Below are 13,822 nucleotides of genomic sequence, written 5' to 3'. Positions count from 1 at the left end.
TTTTTATAGGTGCATATCAGTTTCCATAACCTTTTAACATTTCACTCTTGACAGAGGAGATTCGTATCGTTCTTGATGCACAAGGTGCTGCTATAACACTGGCAGCTGACCAACGGTGAAGCATATGATTTTGTCACACGGACTCCGGACTCGTTAAGGTTGGGGCTGATCTGATTAGCTGAATTAAATTAGGCCAATCAATCAAACAGATTGAAGTAAGGCTTACTTTTAACACTCTGAATGTGATAGAAGTAGACATTAAGGGTTTTTATTTTCATGCACCATAATGGGGATGAAAGTAAACCTGTTCACTGTTCAATTGCTTGTTAACACAAACAGCTAATCAGCCAATCACATGGCTGCAACTCAATGCATTTAGGCATGTAGAGGTGGTCAAGACAACTTGCTGAAGTGCAGACCGAGCATCAGAATGGTGAAGAAAGGGGATTTAAGTGGCTTTGAACATGGCGTGGTTGTTGGTGCCAGACGGGCTGGTCTGAGTATTTCAGAAACTGCTGATCTACTGGGATTTTCACGCACAACCATCTCTAGGGTTTACAGAGAACGGTCAGAAAAAGAGGAAATATCCAGTGAGTGGGCAGTTGTGTGGACGAAAATGCCTTGTTGATGTGAGAGGTCAGAGGCAAATGGGCAGACTGGTTGCAGATGATAGAAAGGCAACAGAAACTTTAGATTTCTGTTCATAGCTAGACTGCTCCTTTCTGTGTGGTACAACAAATCAAAGATTTATTTGAGCTGAGGAAGAAACCTTGGGAGGAACCAAGGCTCACCAGGGGGGACCCATCCTCCTCTGGTCAAACTACCTACAGAGTTATTGACAAAAAAAGAGGACCCTATACATCACACAAGTCTGCTGTTCTACTCATGTGTACTGATATAGGTATATATCATGCTTACATTATATATATATATATATATATATATATATATATATATATATATATATATATATATATATATATCATTGCTTACATTATATCATGGTAGATATAATGTAAGCGATGATGATATTATTAATAATAATAATAATAAGAAGAAGAAGAAGAAGAAGAGTAGTAGTAGTAGTAGTAGTAGTAGTAGTTGTTAGGAGACTCTTAACACTCTTGCAGTTCACATCCAGCATCTTGTAAAACCTACATCAAGGAAATTCATACTGAAGTCTAAAAACAGGCGATGGGATGGGTACCTAATAAACTAGCAGCTCAGTGTAAGAGTATGTGATTGCACCAGCTCGCTGAGCTTGTTGACTCACTTTATTCACGCTGACTCACCACTATCATGGTCCACATCTATTAGCTTATCCAAAAAGTCTTTAATGGATGCCACACTGCAAAGGATAATGGGATGCAGAGGAGCCATCCACTGCTCTTTGCCATGTCCCAACTGCAAGCCAAGGTTACCCACACTCTGCAAAGCCTGAGACAAAGAGATGGGGAGGGGAGAGAGAGGGAGACAGAGAGGTTGGACAACATTAGTGCACTGCAGTAAAACTGTAAATCAGCACTATGGACAGCTCCTGTCCGGTTGAGAGAGCGTACATTTATCTGTGTACTCTTGTGATTAGATGGTTTTGTGTGTGTGCGTGTGGCATCGTCAGCCTGTGAAATAGGTGATTTAGCCTTTTTCGCAAGGACCCCCGTATTTATTAAATGATTTATTTGTAATTTATTTTCATTGCATGATTTTTTAGCCTCAGCATTGGTTTCTGACTTTGAGGTCAGATGGAGTCTGACTGGAGCGTGGGAGAGTAGCTATTGCCCAACTGCAGCTCTACACTCACTCAATCTCCTATTTGTTGTGGTACCAAAGTGATATTTACTAAAAATACGGAAGGCTGTAACACAAAATTATTGCAAATACACAATAACATGGTGTACATCTACCACTGACTCAGCAATGGATATTTGAGCAAACGATAAACAATGGAGTAATTGTTTTTACATAATATTTTGTAGTGTTGTATTTGAACCTAATTTATAAACAAAATCAATAGAACTTCTTTTAAATCAACGGCTTTGTACAGATTATCCAGTGATCTGGGTGGGTCATTTAGGTGTTTAACACAGGGTGAGTAGGAAAAACTCTCCATGTGTGTCTGCACATGTCGCTATACCTTGGCAAGCAATAGTAGAGTTCGACTGGTACGTGTATCTGCATGGTGGTCCCTCAGGTGGAAGAGTTTGGGGGTCAGGATTGCCGGTGCAAAGAAACGGAGGAAAAAAAAGCCACTGATCGCCAGATATTTCACATCCTGAGGGGAAAAAAAGAGAGGGTATCAAGAAGGATATGGCTGGGCCTGGAGAATGGTGAGCAAAGAGGACAGATTCAAAAGTAAAACAGTACATAAAATATTAAAAAGAAAGAGAAAAGACTAAAAGATCAATAAGAAGGTGAAGAAACCAGGACAAAGAAAAATTGATGACCGAGAGATGAGAGGTTTTCAGTTCTGGTGCTGAGAACCTCTTCAAGTTTTTGGGCAAGCTTTAGCCAATGAGCTGAATCAGGACTGGTGGATTAAGGAAAACACAAAATGTGCAGAGTATAAGATCTTCAGGACAGAGGTAACAAACGTTTGCATGGCAAACACTGTTATTATAACAATGAGTAATCAAGCAATTAGTTTCACCATGAATTTAATAGTCAGAGTTTTTTTAAGGCCAAACAACATGCACATGACTGAACTTTAAATAATTAAAAAATACTTTATTGGGGGAAATGAACCAGGAGGATCATTCAAACTGAAAAAGAATGCAAATTTATAAACAACGCAACAGACTATGCTTCAGATTTAGGAATATTTTGTGTTGTCACAAACTCTGCTAATGCTAATAAAGTGGTTGTTGTGATTTACAAAAAATGGCCCTTAATAAGCCCATAATAAGACTAAATTGGTGGTCGCTGCTTTGCTAATATTGCATTTTTATAAAATGTTGAAATTTGGAGCAGATTTGCATTTAATTCAGCTGTAAAATCTCAAGCTCATTTGCTCATTAACACAAATAGCTAAGCAGCCAATCACATGGCTGCAATTCAATGCATTTAGGCATGTAGAGGTGGTCAAGACAACTTGCTGAAGTGCAGACCGAGCATCAGAATGGGGAAGAAAGGGGATTTAAGGGGCTTTGAACGTGGCGTGGTTGTTGGTGCCAGACGGGCTGGTCTGAGTATTTCAGAAACTGCTGATCTACTGGGATTTTCACACACAACCATCTCTAGGGTTTACAGAGAACGGTCTGAAAAAGAGGAAATATCCAGTGAGCGGTCAGTTGTGTGGACGAAAATGCCTTGTTGATGTGAGAGGTCAGAGGAGAATGGGCAGACTGGTTCCAGATGATAGAAAGGCAACAGGAACTCAAATAACCAACCAAAATCTCTGAGGAACGTTTCCAACACCTTGTTGAAAGTGTGCCATTAAGAATTAAGGCAGTTCTGAAGGCAAAAGGGGTTCCAACCTTTTACTAGCAATACCTAATAAACCCAATAAATAGAGTGTAGCTCACACAGAGACCAACGCCGCACGCCTTGGAAACTGGAAACACTGGATTACATACTGCCCACTGTTAGCTAAGCAGGTAATCTTATGAATAGAAGCGAATGTTAATTAGATATGCTAGGGTCAGGATCCTGACATACGAGGAAATATGAGCCTGATTCTCTAACCTCATTTTCTGGCTCAGGGAACTGTTCCTCCACTCGTTTATGGAGCTGCTTGAAGACGACCCTCATGGCAAGAGGACACTGGGAAACGGAGTTGACGATGGCCTCCATGATGCTGTTGAGATACGTTTGTAACATTCCCACACTGCTCTCTCTCACCTCCTCTTCAGACACGGAACCCTTGAAAGAGATACGCCTGGAAAGAGACAGAGATATAATCGGTATCTGCAGCGCCTTCCTCCAATAACCCATTTCTGCATGGCTGCTTAAGTTGAAACACCACGTCTGCTTAAACCATAAAAGTTAGACATGATATCTGGTCAGAAACTTGTAAGATAACTCTGCACCTTATCTTTAAGGCTACCGTTACTGTAGCTATGCTTTTAACAACTGATGTACTCACAACATTAAAAATGTTTTGTGAAGATACTTGTGTGTGGGACGCTGCTGCATGGCTTTATTAGTTTAACAAGCAAGATCACAGGACAGAAAAAAGATCTACCTTGTGCTTCTACAGAATGTTCGAAGGCTGATGTTTCAGCTCATTACAGGAAAACAGACTGTGAGACAAATCTAATTATTTCTGTGATTCATAAACCAGTAGGGTGTTTTTAGATACTTAAATCACCCAACTTGATGGAAACTGTCAGTAATAGTACAGTGAAACGTCTCAACTTAATCGGTTGCATACGGATACTTCTTCTCAGTAACTCTAATCTGTCACAGAGTGCTGGAAATCCCACCAATAAAGCACTGGCGATCTCTTCAATATGAATAGCAACTAAATGGCATTAAGAGACGCTAATAACTAAACAAGTTACAAGTAAACAAGTTACTGTCAAAGTTATTGTGAAAGAGAAGGATTTATGCCAGGCTCCGCAGAGCTCTTTACACAGAGGTTTACAGTAATTAACAAGACGGGTAAACTTCTAGCTTTGTCTGCTGGAGCTTGGAGTTCATGTCTGTGTTTGGACATTAAAGCTGGCATTATTTGCTGCAATATGTTGTAAATTAAATGGCATTTATTCATGTTCAAGTGCCCTTTTTCCCACAGCAGACTTAGAAAACTGTGAATACAGAACCAGCCACAGTAACAGTTGGAGCATAATATACACTCACCAGCCACTTTATTAGGTACAATTGCTTGTTAACACAAATAGCTAATCAGCCAATCACATGGCCGCACCTCAATGCATTTAGGCATGTAGAGGTGGTCAAGACAACTTGCTGAAGTGCAGACCGAGCATCAGAATGGGGAAGAAAGGGGATTTAAGTGACTTTGAACGTGGCGTGGTTGTTGGTGCCAGACGGGCTGGTCTAAGTATTTCAGAAACTGCTGATCTACTGGGATTTTCACACACAACCATCTGTAGGGTTTACAGAGAACGGTCCGAAAAAGAGGAAATATCCAGAGAGCGGTCAGTTGTGTGGACAAAAACGCCTTGTTGATGTGAGAGGTCAGAGGAGAATGGGCAGACTGGTTCCAGATGATAGAAAGGCAACAGGAACTCAAATAACCAACCAAAATCTCTGAGGAACGTTTCCAACACCTTGTTGAAAGTGTGCCATGAAGAATTAAGACAGTTCTGAAGGCAAAAGGGGTCCAACATTTCACTAGCAAGTACCTAATAAAGTGGCTGGTAAGTGTATATTTTTTCGTCACCAGGATCATTCAATTTTAGCTGATGATTAATTGCCATATAAATGATAGTGATTAAGAATTTAATTTGCTCTAATAAACATTACTCACCAATGCTCTCTAAATGTGTTTCAGCACTAGCCAGAGGTTAGAAATGTTGCTGTTCTCATAAGACCCATGATGTGTCTCAATAAATGTGTTTTCATGCAGTAAAATGCAAAGAGAAATTTTCTTTTCCAGTTTACCACTATTTTACCATTATAAACATCACATAAAAAACTCAATGATGGTTATGGTTAGTAAATATAATGGCTATATTTGCATTGTGGACATCACCAGCCCTGGTTCCTATCTCCACCACTGTAAAGATATTTGACTTTGTAAGAATGGAGGGTAACACTTTATGTGAAGGCTACCTACATAAGGGCTTCATGACGTATTCATAAGCACTGAATAATAAGGTGAAATATGCCTGGAAACCACCCCCTCCTCGCTCCATGGCATAGATAAGATGATTGATGCAATTATGTATAGGGTTTAAATTTGTTTAGTGCTGTAAATATGTTCAACTTTTATTCTTATTATGTCAGTACAATGTCATTTATTTCATAAAACATCTTATGTCAGGTTGCGAGAACCGACATAAGCACTTAATAAATGTTCAAGTAGTGCTTCATAAACACATTATTCAGTGCTTATGAATGTGTTATGAAGCCCTTATGTATGGAGCCTTCAAAGTGTTACCGAATGGAGCATCTCCACTATGCAATTTTGTTGTTTTTAACAGTTGCACTTAAACAATCCTGAAATCTGGTGGTGCGCCAGCCTCCTCAGCCGCCCTCTTTCCCACATCCCTGCTTGATTCTGTCCCCGCTAACAAAACCTAAATTCTAGGAGATGCATTTTTAATGTTCAGGAAAACGGTTTAGTATCTCTAGAACTACACTGGAAAATGTCAAGATTCTTAATTTATATTAGAATAAAGTATTAAATGTCCAAATATTAATTTAGAAGCCGGAACTGGCCCCCTTAAACAAACTACATTGCTTGATGGAAAAACTGCATATTGTGAATATCAATAAGTATAATTAGTTATTAAACATTGATGATAAAATGTAATTTACTATGAATTCATTTATTGTTCATTTATAATCAGCATTACTCCTTAATTGTGATAAAATCATAGAAACCTCCTCTTGTGACTTATTGCTTTCTACGCAATAGCCTGTACCGCTGTGTCAGGGCTCTAGAGGTTGTCTTGTCAAAGTACAGAGATGTAGGATGATCATTTTGTTAGTTGCTAGGCAACAGCTCCTCCCTACATATCTTTCTGGTTTATATTTTTATTTTACTGGTGTGTAGTGTCTATTGCAGAGTCGTGCCGGGATGCTGCCACCAGCTAGACAGATATACAACTACTGCGTGTGTTTGCATGTTTGTGTGGTTATGTGGGTTTCTGTGTGAGTTGTTTACCTGCAGCGATTGAGGTCTATCTTGCAGGGATCGAGCTCAATGTATTTCTTCTCTTCAAAGATGCGGTTGATTATGGGCTTGAGGACCTCATGCAGATATATCATTCCAACAGCCTAGCAACCGAAAAATCCAACGTGCATTCGCACACATGCATGTGTTCACAAACAATAATCATACGGGTTTCATTAAAGCATTTATCAAAATCTGAGATCCCATCTGACACACACATAATGAAAGTGATACGTACCTTCATAAACTGCTCCATAGCTTTGGAGGCCAGAGAATTTGAGCGAAATAGAGTATTTGGATCCGCTATCAGGGAGTAAGCACAAAGAGAGTTTACACAATTTTTCCCCTTATAACAAATGCAGTCATTCAATCAAGGTGCGATGTCAAAAGGCTGTTTATTTTGTTTTGCACCAGACTTACAATGCCGTTGTAGATAACCAGTAACGGAAGTGCATACCCCACCAATGAGCACTGTGCAAGTACATTAGCTCAGTGGATATCCACTGATTTTCCACAGTTTCTGCATGATTTAATCAATAAAATGTAAACAAAGACATCCAGAGTGGTTTTCTATGTAATGCCTGCCATGATACACTATTGCTGTGTACAGTATGTATCAGAGCCCTTCATCATTCACAGTGGTAGTGATAGGAACCAGATGTCTGAAGTGTTTCCCACTCTAAAAGCTACCTTACAGAAATTTATTATAGGAAATGGTAACGAATATTTTGACAGATGATATTGTTTTGATTATTCGGAGAGAAGGTTAAGTCCTAACATGGCACGATTGGTACTTTATTTTTTTAATATATTTTAAGACAATCAAATATAAACAACAACATAAATATTTGCAGGACAAAGTTGTTTCTAAAATAGTTTGCTGCAGAGGTTGCACTTTTTGACCAGAGTTCCCCAAATTTTTTCATATAACTATAAATATCACAAAGAAAATCCATTTTAATTACATTATGCTATTATTTGCTGAGCAAGAGGGCCCCGGGTTCGATTCCCCAACTGGATGACCAGGGTCCTTTCCGCGTGTGTTTGCGTAGGTTTCCTCCAGGTGCACCTGTTTTCTCCCAAAAACCAAAGCAAGCAATCAGGCCAATTCCATCCAACCATTTTCTAAGCCGCTTCTCCGTCAGGGTCGCGGGGGGATGCTGGAGCCTATCCCAGCAGTCTTCGGGCGGAAGGCAGGATACACCCTGGACAGGTCGCCAGTCCATCGCAGGGCAGACAGACAGACACAGACAGTCACTCACACACTCACACCTAGGGGTAATTTAGCACGTCCAATTGGCCTGACTGCATGTCTTTGGACTGTGGGAGGAAACCGGAGAACCCGGAGGAAACCCACACAGACACGGGGAGAACATGCAAACTCCACACAGAGAGGACCCCAGTCACCCAGCCGGGGAATCGAACCCAGGCCCTCCTCGCTGTGAGGCAAAAGCGCTACCCACCACGCCACCGTGCCGCAATCAAGCCAATTGGATATATTAAAAATTGTCCCTAGGTGTGAGTGTGTGAATGTGTACATCTGCCCTGTGATGAACTGGTGATCTGTCCAGGGTGCTTCCGTGACCCAGGAGGATAAGCAGCTTTGATGATGAGCGTGTGAGTACTTGGGTTGGATAACTCAACTGACTCAAACAACCACTTTATTAGGGTGTTTAATTGCTTAACACAAATATCTAATCAGCCAATCACATGGCTGCAACTCAATGCATTTAGGCATGTAGAGGTGGTCAAGACAACTTGCTGAAGTGCAGACCGAGCATCAGAATGGGGAAGAAAGGGGATTTAAGGGACTTTGAATGTAGTATGGTTGTTGGTGCCAGACGGGCTGGTCTGGTCTGGTCAGAAACTGCTGATCTACTGGGATTTTCACGCACAACCATCTCTAGGGTTTACAGAGAACAGTCCGAAAAAGAGGAAATATCCAGTGAGCGGTCAGTTGTGTGGATGAAAATGCCTTGTTGATGTGAGAGGTCAGAGGAGAATGGGCAGACTGGTTCCAGATGATAGAAAGGCAACAGGAACTCAAATAACCAAAATCTCTGAGGAACGTTTCCAACACAGACTTTCTTGTTGAAAGTCTGCCACGAAGAATTAAGGCAATTCTGAAGGCAAAAGGGGGTCCAACCTTTTACCACCAAGATGTACCTAATAAAGTGGCTGGTGAGTGTAAAACTTTAAATTGGTCTTAAATTAGTTAGCCTCTCATCGTATTTTGATCAGTCCAGACCAAGTCCTGTAGCACTTACACCTCTGCTGCTTTTGGCTGGACTGTTCACAGCAGGTCTCCAAAAAAAAGTTTACGTTTTCATTCGCACCCCCGCACTTCACCGCACGCAAGTTCTTTGGATCTGGGCACTAAATAAGAACAGTAGCTTATTAGTAAGTATAAGTTCTAAGTCCTAATTAACTTGTGTAAGCCTGTAAGTCTTTTCCTGACTATGCTTTCCCACTTTCTCTCTCTGCTCATCTCTTGCTCCCTAGCGGCTGTTCTGATGTTATGATCAACCCACTCCCCTTTAAAGTCGCTTCCTGTGGAGTTGCTATGGAAACTTAGGCACTTTGTTTGTCAGCAGCCCGATGCAAACACAACATAAAACACCAAGTGCAGGCGAAGAGTTTTACACACTTGCACACTCACACACATGCAGTCATAGTCGTGGGCAGAGAAAATGGAAGAAAGTTAATTAATGAGCAGGACTTGTGAGATGACTGTATGAGAGGAGAGTAATTGGGCAACTGTTGGAGGATAAATATAGCAGGACTTCAGTGATACGTCGCCTACGCTCTGAACAGCTTCTGCTGAAGGAAACTAGTAATCAAATAAGTACTGCTTACAGACACACTCACACAGCAACAGATAATGTATGGGTAGTTGTTTTTGCATACACTGTAAAGGTCCTGAATTTACTTGTTTCAGTCATTTCAACAAGAATAAAACACGACAGGGAAAAACAATTACTGCCAAATTTAAGAAAAGTGAAAAAACAAAATAACTTTGATTTAATAACCGATATTTAATTCATTTGGAAGTTGAAGTGTGCATTTACCCACTCACACAAAAATGACTAACCTTTCATTTCTGGTCAAAGTGCCCTAAAAAGCATAACATAAATGTTCAGTATTTATTTTGTCCAGAAGTATTTAGTGTGTCCATCATTTGCTTTTATTCCTTTTGCTTTATTTAGTATAGTATATTACTGTGTATGACATTTTTCACACCTTCAAAGTTTAATCTCAGAAGTTCAGAAGTGGTCTGCACTTCCTGCTTCTCACAGTCCATGTAATCCCAAATACATTCAGTGATGTTGAGGTCTGGAGTCTGGGGTGGTAAGGCCATTGTTCTGAGAATTCCAGCAGTTTCTTCATTCGACTTGCACATGATCTTCTTTTATGGTCTATTTCTTTTCTCAGTAACAACTTCAGACCCATAGCATTAAGTTGTCTTCTCACAGTGGAAGGATGGACAGAAACATCTGAGACGTTAGTTCAAATCTGCAGCAAAGAGGAGCTTTCATCCATCCATCCATCCATCCATCCATCCATCCATCCATCCATCCATCCATCCATCCATCCATCCATTCATCCATCCATCCATCTTCTAAGCCGCTTATCTGATAGTGACAGTTTTGCTGGTCTACCAGATCTCGCACAGATCTTGCTAGAAGCCCTATTTTCTCTGTATCTTTTAATGAGTATTTGAACTCCACTTTTGGAAAATCCTAAAAAATTAATGACTTGTACTTTTAGGAAAAGCAAAAGGATGGCCTTTTGTACAATACGGTACATGCAATGTGCGCGCACGCACACACACACACACACACACACACAAACACACACACACACACACATACTTGTATGGTGCACTTCTCTGGTGTTGAGGTAGTCCAGGAATGGCACAACTAGGCCCTGGCCAAGAAAGATCTTCACCAATGTCATTGCAATATCTTGCCGGCTCTCTACTGTGGTCACCTCTTCTAGCAGTGTTAGTGGGGTTGGGTCATCTACCTGACAGATAAAGAGAAGAACCAATCAGCTTTCTTCTTCAGAAAAATAACCAATCAGCTTATACCATTGCAGTGTGAACCAGAGCTGAACAACATATTGTGTTAATCATTATTGTGATCCTGGCCTTTGAAATACTGCCATTGCAGAAGCCTACAATATGCAAATGAGTCCTCCGACCAAAGTGTTTTTTGTACTATGTGCTGTAGGCATCTTGACAGGTTCATGGGAGTGTTTCTGTGACGAATCAAGGTATTTATGTAATCCAGCCAAAAAATAAAAAATAAATAAAATACACATTTCAATTAAAATATTGCAGGCCAACTTTTAACCATGTCAGACTGCCATCTGTGCATTTTAATGTACTAAAAGTATGTTGGAACCGCAGCAGCTTACGCAGCAACATCATCGAAATATCAGCGGTGCAGCGTCTGAGTGTACAGGATATGCATACAGGCCCACAGCGCCGTGAATTGTCCCTGCATCTTGTGTTATATATGCCATCCCTCAGTGCCTCAGTCAAACTTTCAGCGCCAGCCCACCACTGTGTTCCATGGATATACAATACTTTGTACAGTAGCTTGTATGCCAAAGCTCCAGCTATGGATATACAAGATATGCCTGAAAGGAAAATGTTTTTCTACCCAATTCAAAAGCCAAAAACATATTTCATTAAAGAACATCAACTTTTAACTGACCTACTGTGTGTTAAAGAAAAGTGTTTCAGTGTGTCTTTATTTTGGTTATGGCAACAGCCTACACTCTCAGTAAACTTGCTCTGATTAAATCTCACTACATTCACCGGCCACTTTATTAGGTAGACGTACACTTTCTTAACTGGAAAAGTGATATGATTTTATTCTTCTTCTCAGATAAATTAGTGTGGTTACTTTGCGCAAACGTCCACCTCCACACACACATGTAGTGTGACATAACTGCATCATTAAGCGGTCTGTGGTGCGCTGTTGTACTAGTCATTGCTGTAACATATGCACAAGTATAGTGATTAAAAATGTATGAAGTCTTTGGAAGAATGTGTCGGACACAGTGAGGGGTATAATATCCCTCATAAAAGGCTGTGCGCCTGTCACTCTTTTGTACTCACAAGTACAAGCTGTCTTACTGTCTCTGCAGGCTCTTTCCACGGACTGTAGCCAAACTGTAGCTGCTAGAGCTAAACGATGTAATGCACACACCAAAGTCAACCACAGCCTTAACCTCAGTAAACAAAAGGGCATCATTTTTCTTTCTATTGTTCAAATACACTCACCAGCCACTTTATTCAGTTGCATCCGTTCAGTTGCTTGCTAACACAAACCGCTAATCCGCCAATCACATGGCGGCAACTCAGTGCATTTAGGCATGTAGAGGTGGTCAAGACAACTTGCTGAAGTGCAGACCGAGCATCAGAATGGGGAAGAAAGGGGATTTAAGTGACTTTGAACGTGGCGTGGTTGTTGGTGCCAGACGGGCTGGTCTGAGTATTTCAGAAACTGCTGATCTACTGGGATTTTCACACACAACCATCTCTAGGGTTTACAGAGAACGGTCTGAAAAAGAGGAAATATCCAGTGAGTGGGCAGTTGTGTGGACGAAAATGCCTTGTTGATGTGAGAGGTCAGAGGAGAATGGGCAGACTGGTTCCAGATGATAGAAAGGCAACAGAAACTCAAATAACCAACCAAAATCTCTGAGGAAAGTTTCTAACACCTTGGTGAAAGTGTGCCATGAAGAATTAAGACAGTTCTGAAGGCAAAAGGGGGTCCAACCTTTTACTAGCAAGGTGTACCTAATAAAGTGGCCGGTGAGTGTGAGTGACAATGCACCATAAACAATGAACAAAAAGAGATTAAGGAACATTGATAAAATATGATAAAGATATGATAAAATACTCCCATGCTCAACTTGTAATGGAGACAATCATTAATAACAAGCTGAATGAATTCTTCAGAAAAGTAATAGAGTTCATTGACAGCAGGCGACAAAACAGTCAAAGGTTATTCTGTGAACAACAGTGATGGTTTTAATGCTACTAATGTATGTTGCAATAAACAATTAAATACTTCAATTCAAATTCAACACAATTGTGTGTGTGTGTGTGTATGTGTTGAGTCTTTGACAGTAGCTTCAGACATGGCTCAGCCAATCAGATCTTAGAACTGGAACAATCCATCACATAATAGTTCACACTGTGCAGCCTTAGATTATCTGCACCTTCTTTGTTGGTCTTTACCTCTGTAGGTGAGATGACCGCTTCCACCAGCAAATCTATGAGAGGCTGATAGTATAGAGATGGAAGAATCCTCTCCTCAGCTAAACGCACCTTCAGCCGCAATGCCCCCAGCTTCCCCCTGAGAACCAAAGCAGGAGAACAATAGAAAGAAAGAAAAGAAAGAAAGAAAGAAAGAAAGAAAGAAAGAAAGAAAGAAAGAAAGAAGGAATAAATTAATGAACAAGCAAAGTATGTAATGAGTTTTAGAAAACTGTGCTGAAATGGTGGCATGCTGGAGAAACTAATGAGAGATTCCCAGAGGCATCATCATCATCATCATCATCATCACTTATGCGCCCACACACTCACACAGTGACTCATCTGCTAATGATCCTCCTGGCCTGGTGTCACATCTTCACTTACACACAACACAGAACCGAACACACACACACACACACACACACACACACACACACACACACACACACACACACACACACACACACACACACACACACACACACACTCCTTAATCCCTGTCTCTCTCTAACCCGGCATCATCCTCTGAGTTTCCCAGCGGCAGCAGACGAAACCAGCCCTGGAGCAGAGGAGTTCTATGCAAGCAAGACATGGGGATCTCCACCTACACAAACACACAAAAGACACATGTTGCTAAACCCACAAGACTTTCCACAAAAGCCATCAGTAAAGATACAGAAACTCGAAGTACATTGTTAAAGTTGATGAGATGAGATGAACAATACATTTACACTTATGGTGTTTCTCCA

General features: G+C 40.8%; 1 protein-coding gene across 2 annotated transcripts in view; it reads right to left on the bottom strand.

The window, feature by feature from the left end:
• LOC108430387 (rasGAP-activating-like protein 1) overlaps window positions 1–13,822 on the bottom strand; it is a 50,659-nt gene that overhangs the window by 18,944 nt on the left and 17,893 nt on the right. For both annotated transcript variants that reach the window (XM_037535930.1, XM_017702854.2), the window contains exons 8-15: window positions 13,586–13,677; window positions 13,056–13,173; window positions 10,672–10,825; window positions 7,038–7,102; window positions 6,791–6,903; window positions 3,682–3,874; window positions 2,135–2,272; window positions 1,293–1,437 (exon numbers count right to left, since the gene is read on the bottom strand). In XM_037535930.1, the coding sequence (XP_037391827.1) occupies window positions 1,293–1,437; window positions 2,135–2,272; window positions 3,682–3,874; window positions 6,791–6,903; window positions 7,038–7,102; window positions 10,672–10,825; window positions 13,056–13,173; window positions 13,586–13,677 (1,018 nt within the window). The remainder of the gene's footprint in view (window positions 1–1,292; window positions 1,438–2,134; window positions 2,273–3,681; window positions 3,875–6,790; window positions 6,904–7,037; window positions 7,103–10,671; window positions 10,826–13,055; window positions 13,174–13,585; window positions 13,678–13,822) is intronic.

Source organism: Pygocentrus nattereri, chromosome 28 (genome assembly GCF_015220715.1).
Source record: "Pygocentrus nattereri isolate fPygNat1 chromosome 28, fPygNat1.pri, whole genome shotgun sequence".
In the NCBI taxonomy this organism is placed as follows: Eukaryota; Metazoa; Chordata; class Actinopteri; order Characiformes; family Serrasalmidae; genus Pygocentrus; species Pygocentrus nattereri.
Note: the sequence above shows the minus strand (reverse complement) of the source record. Positions and strands in the feature narration are given on the sequence as shown.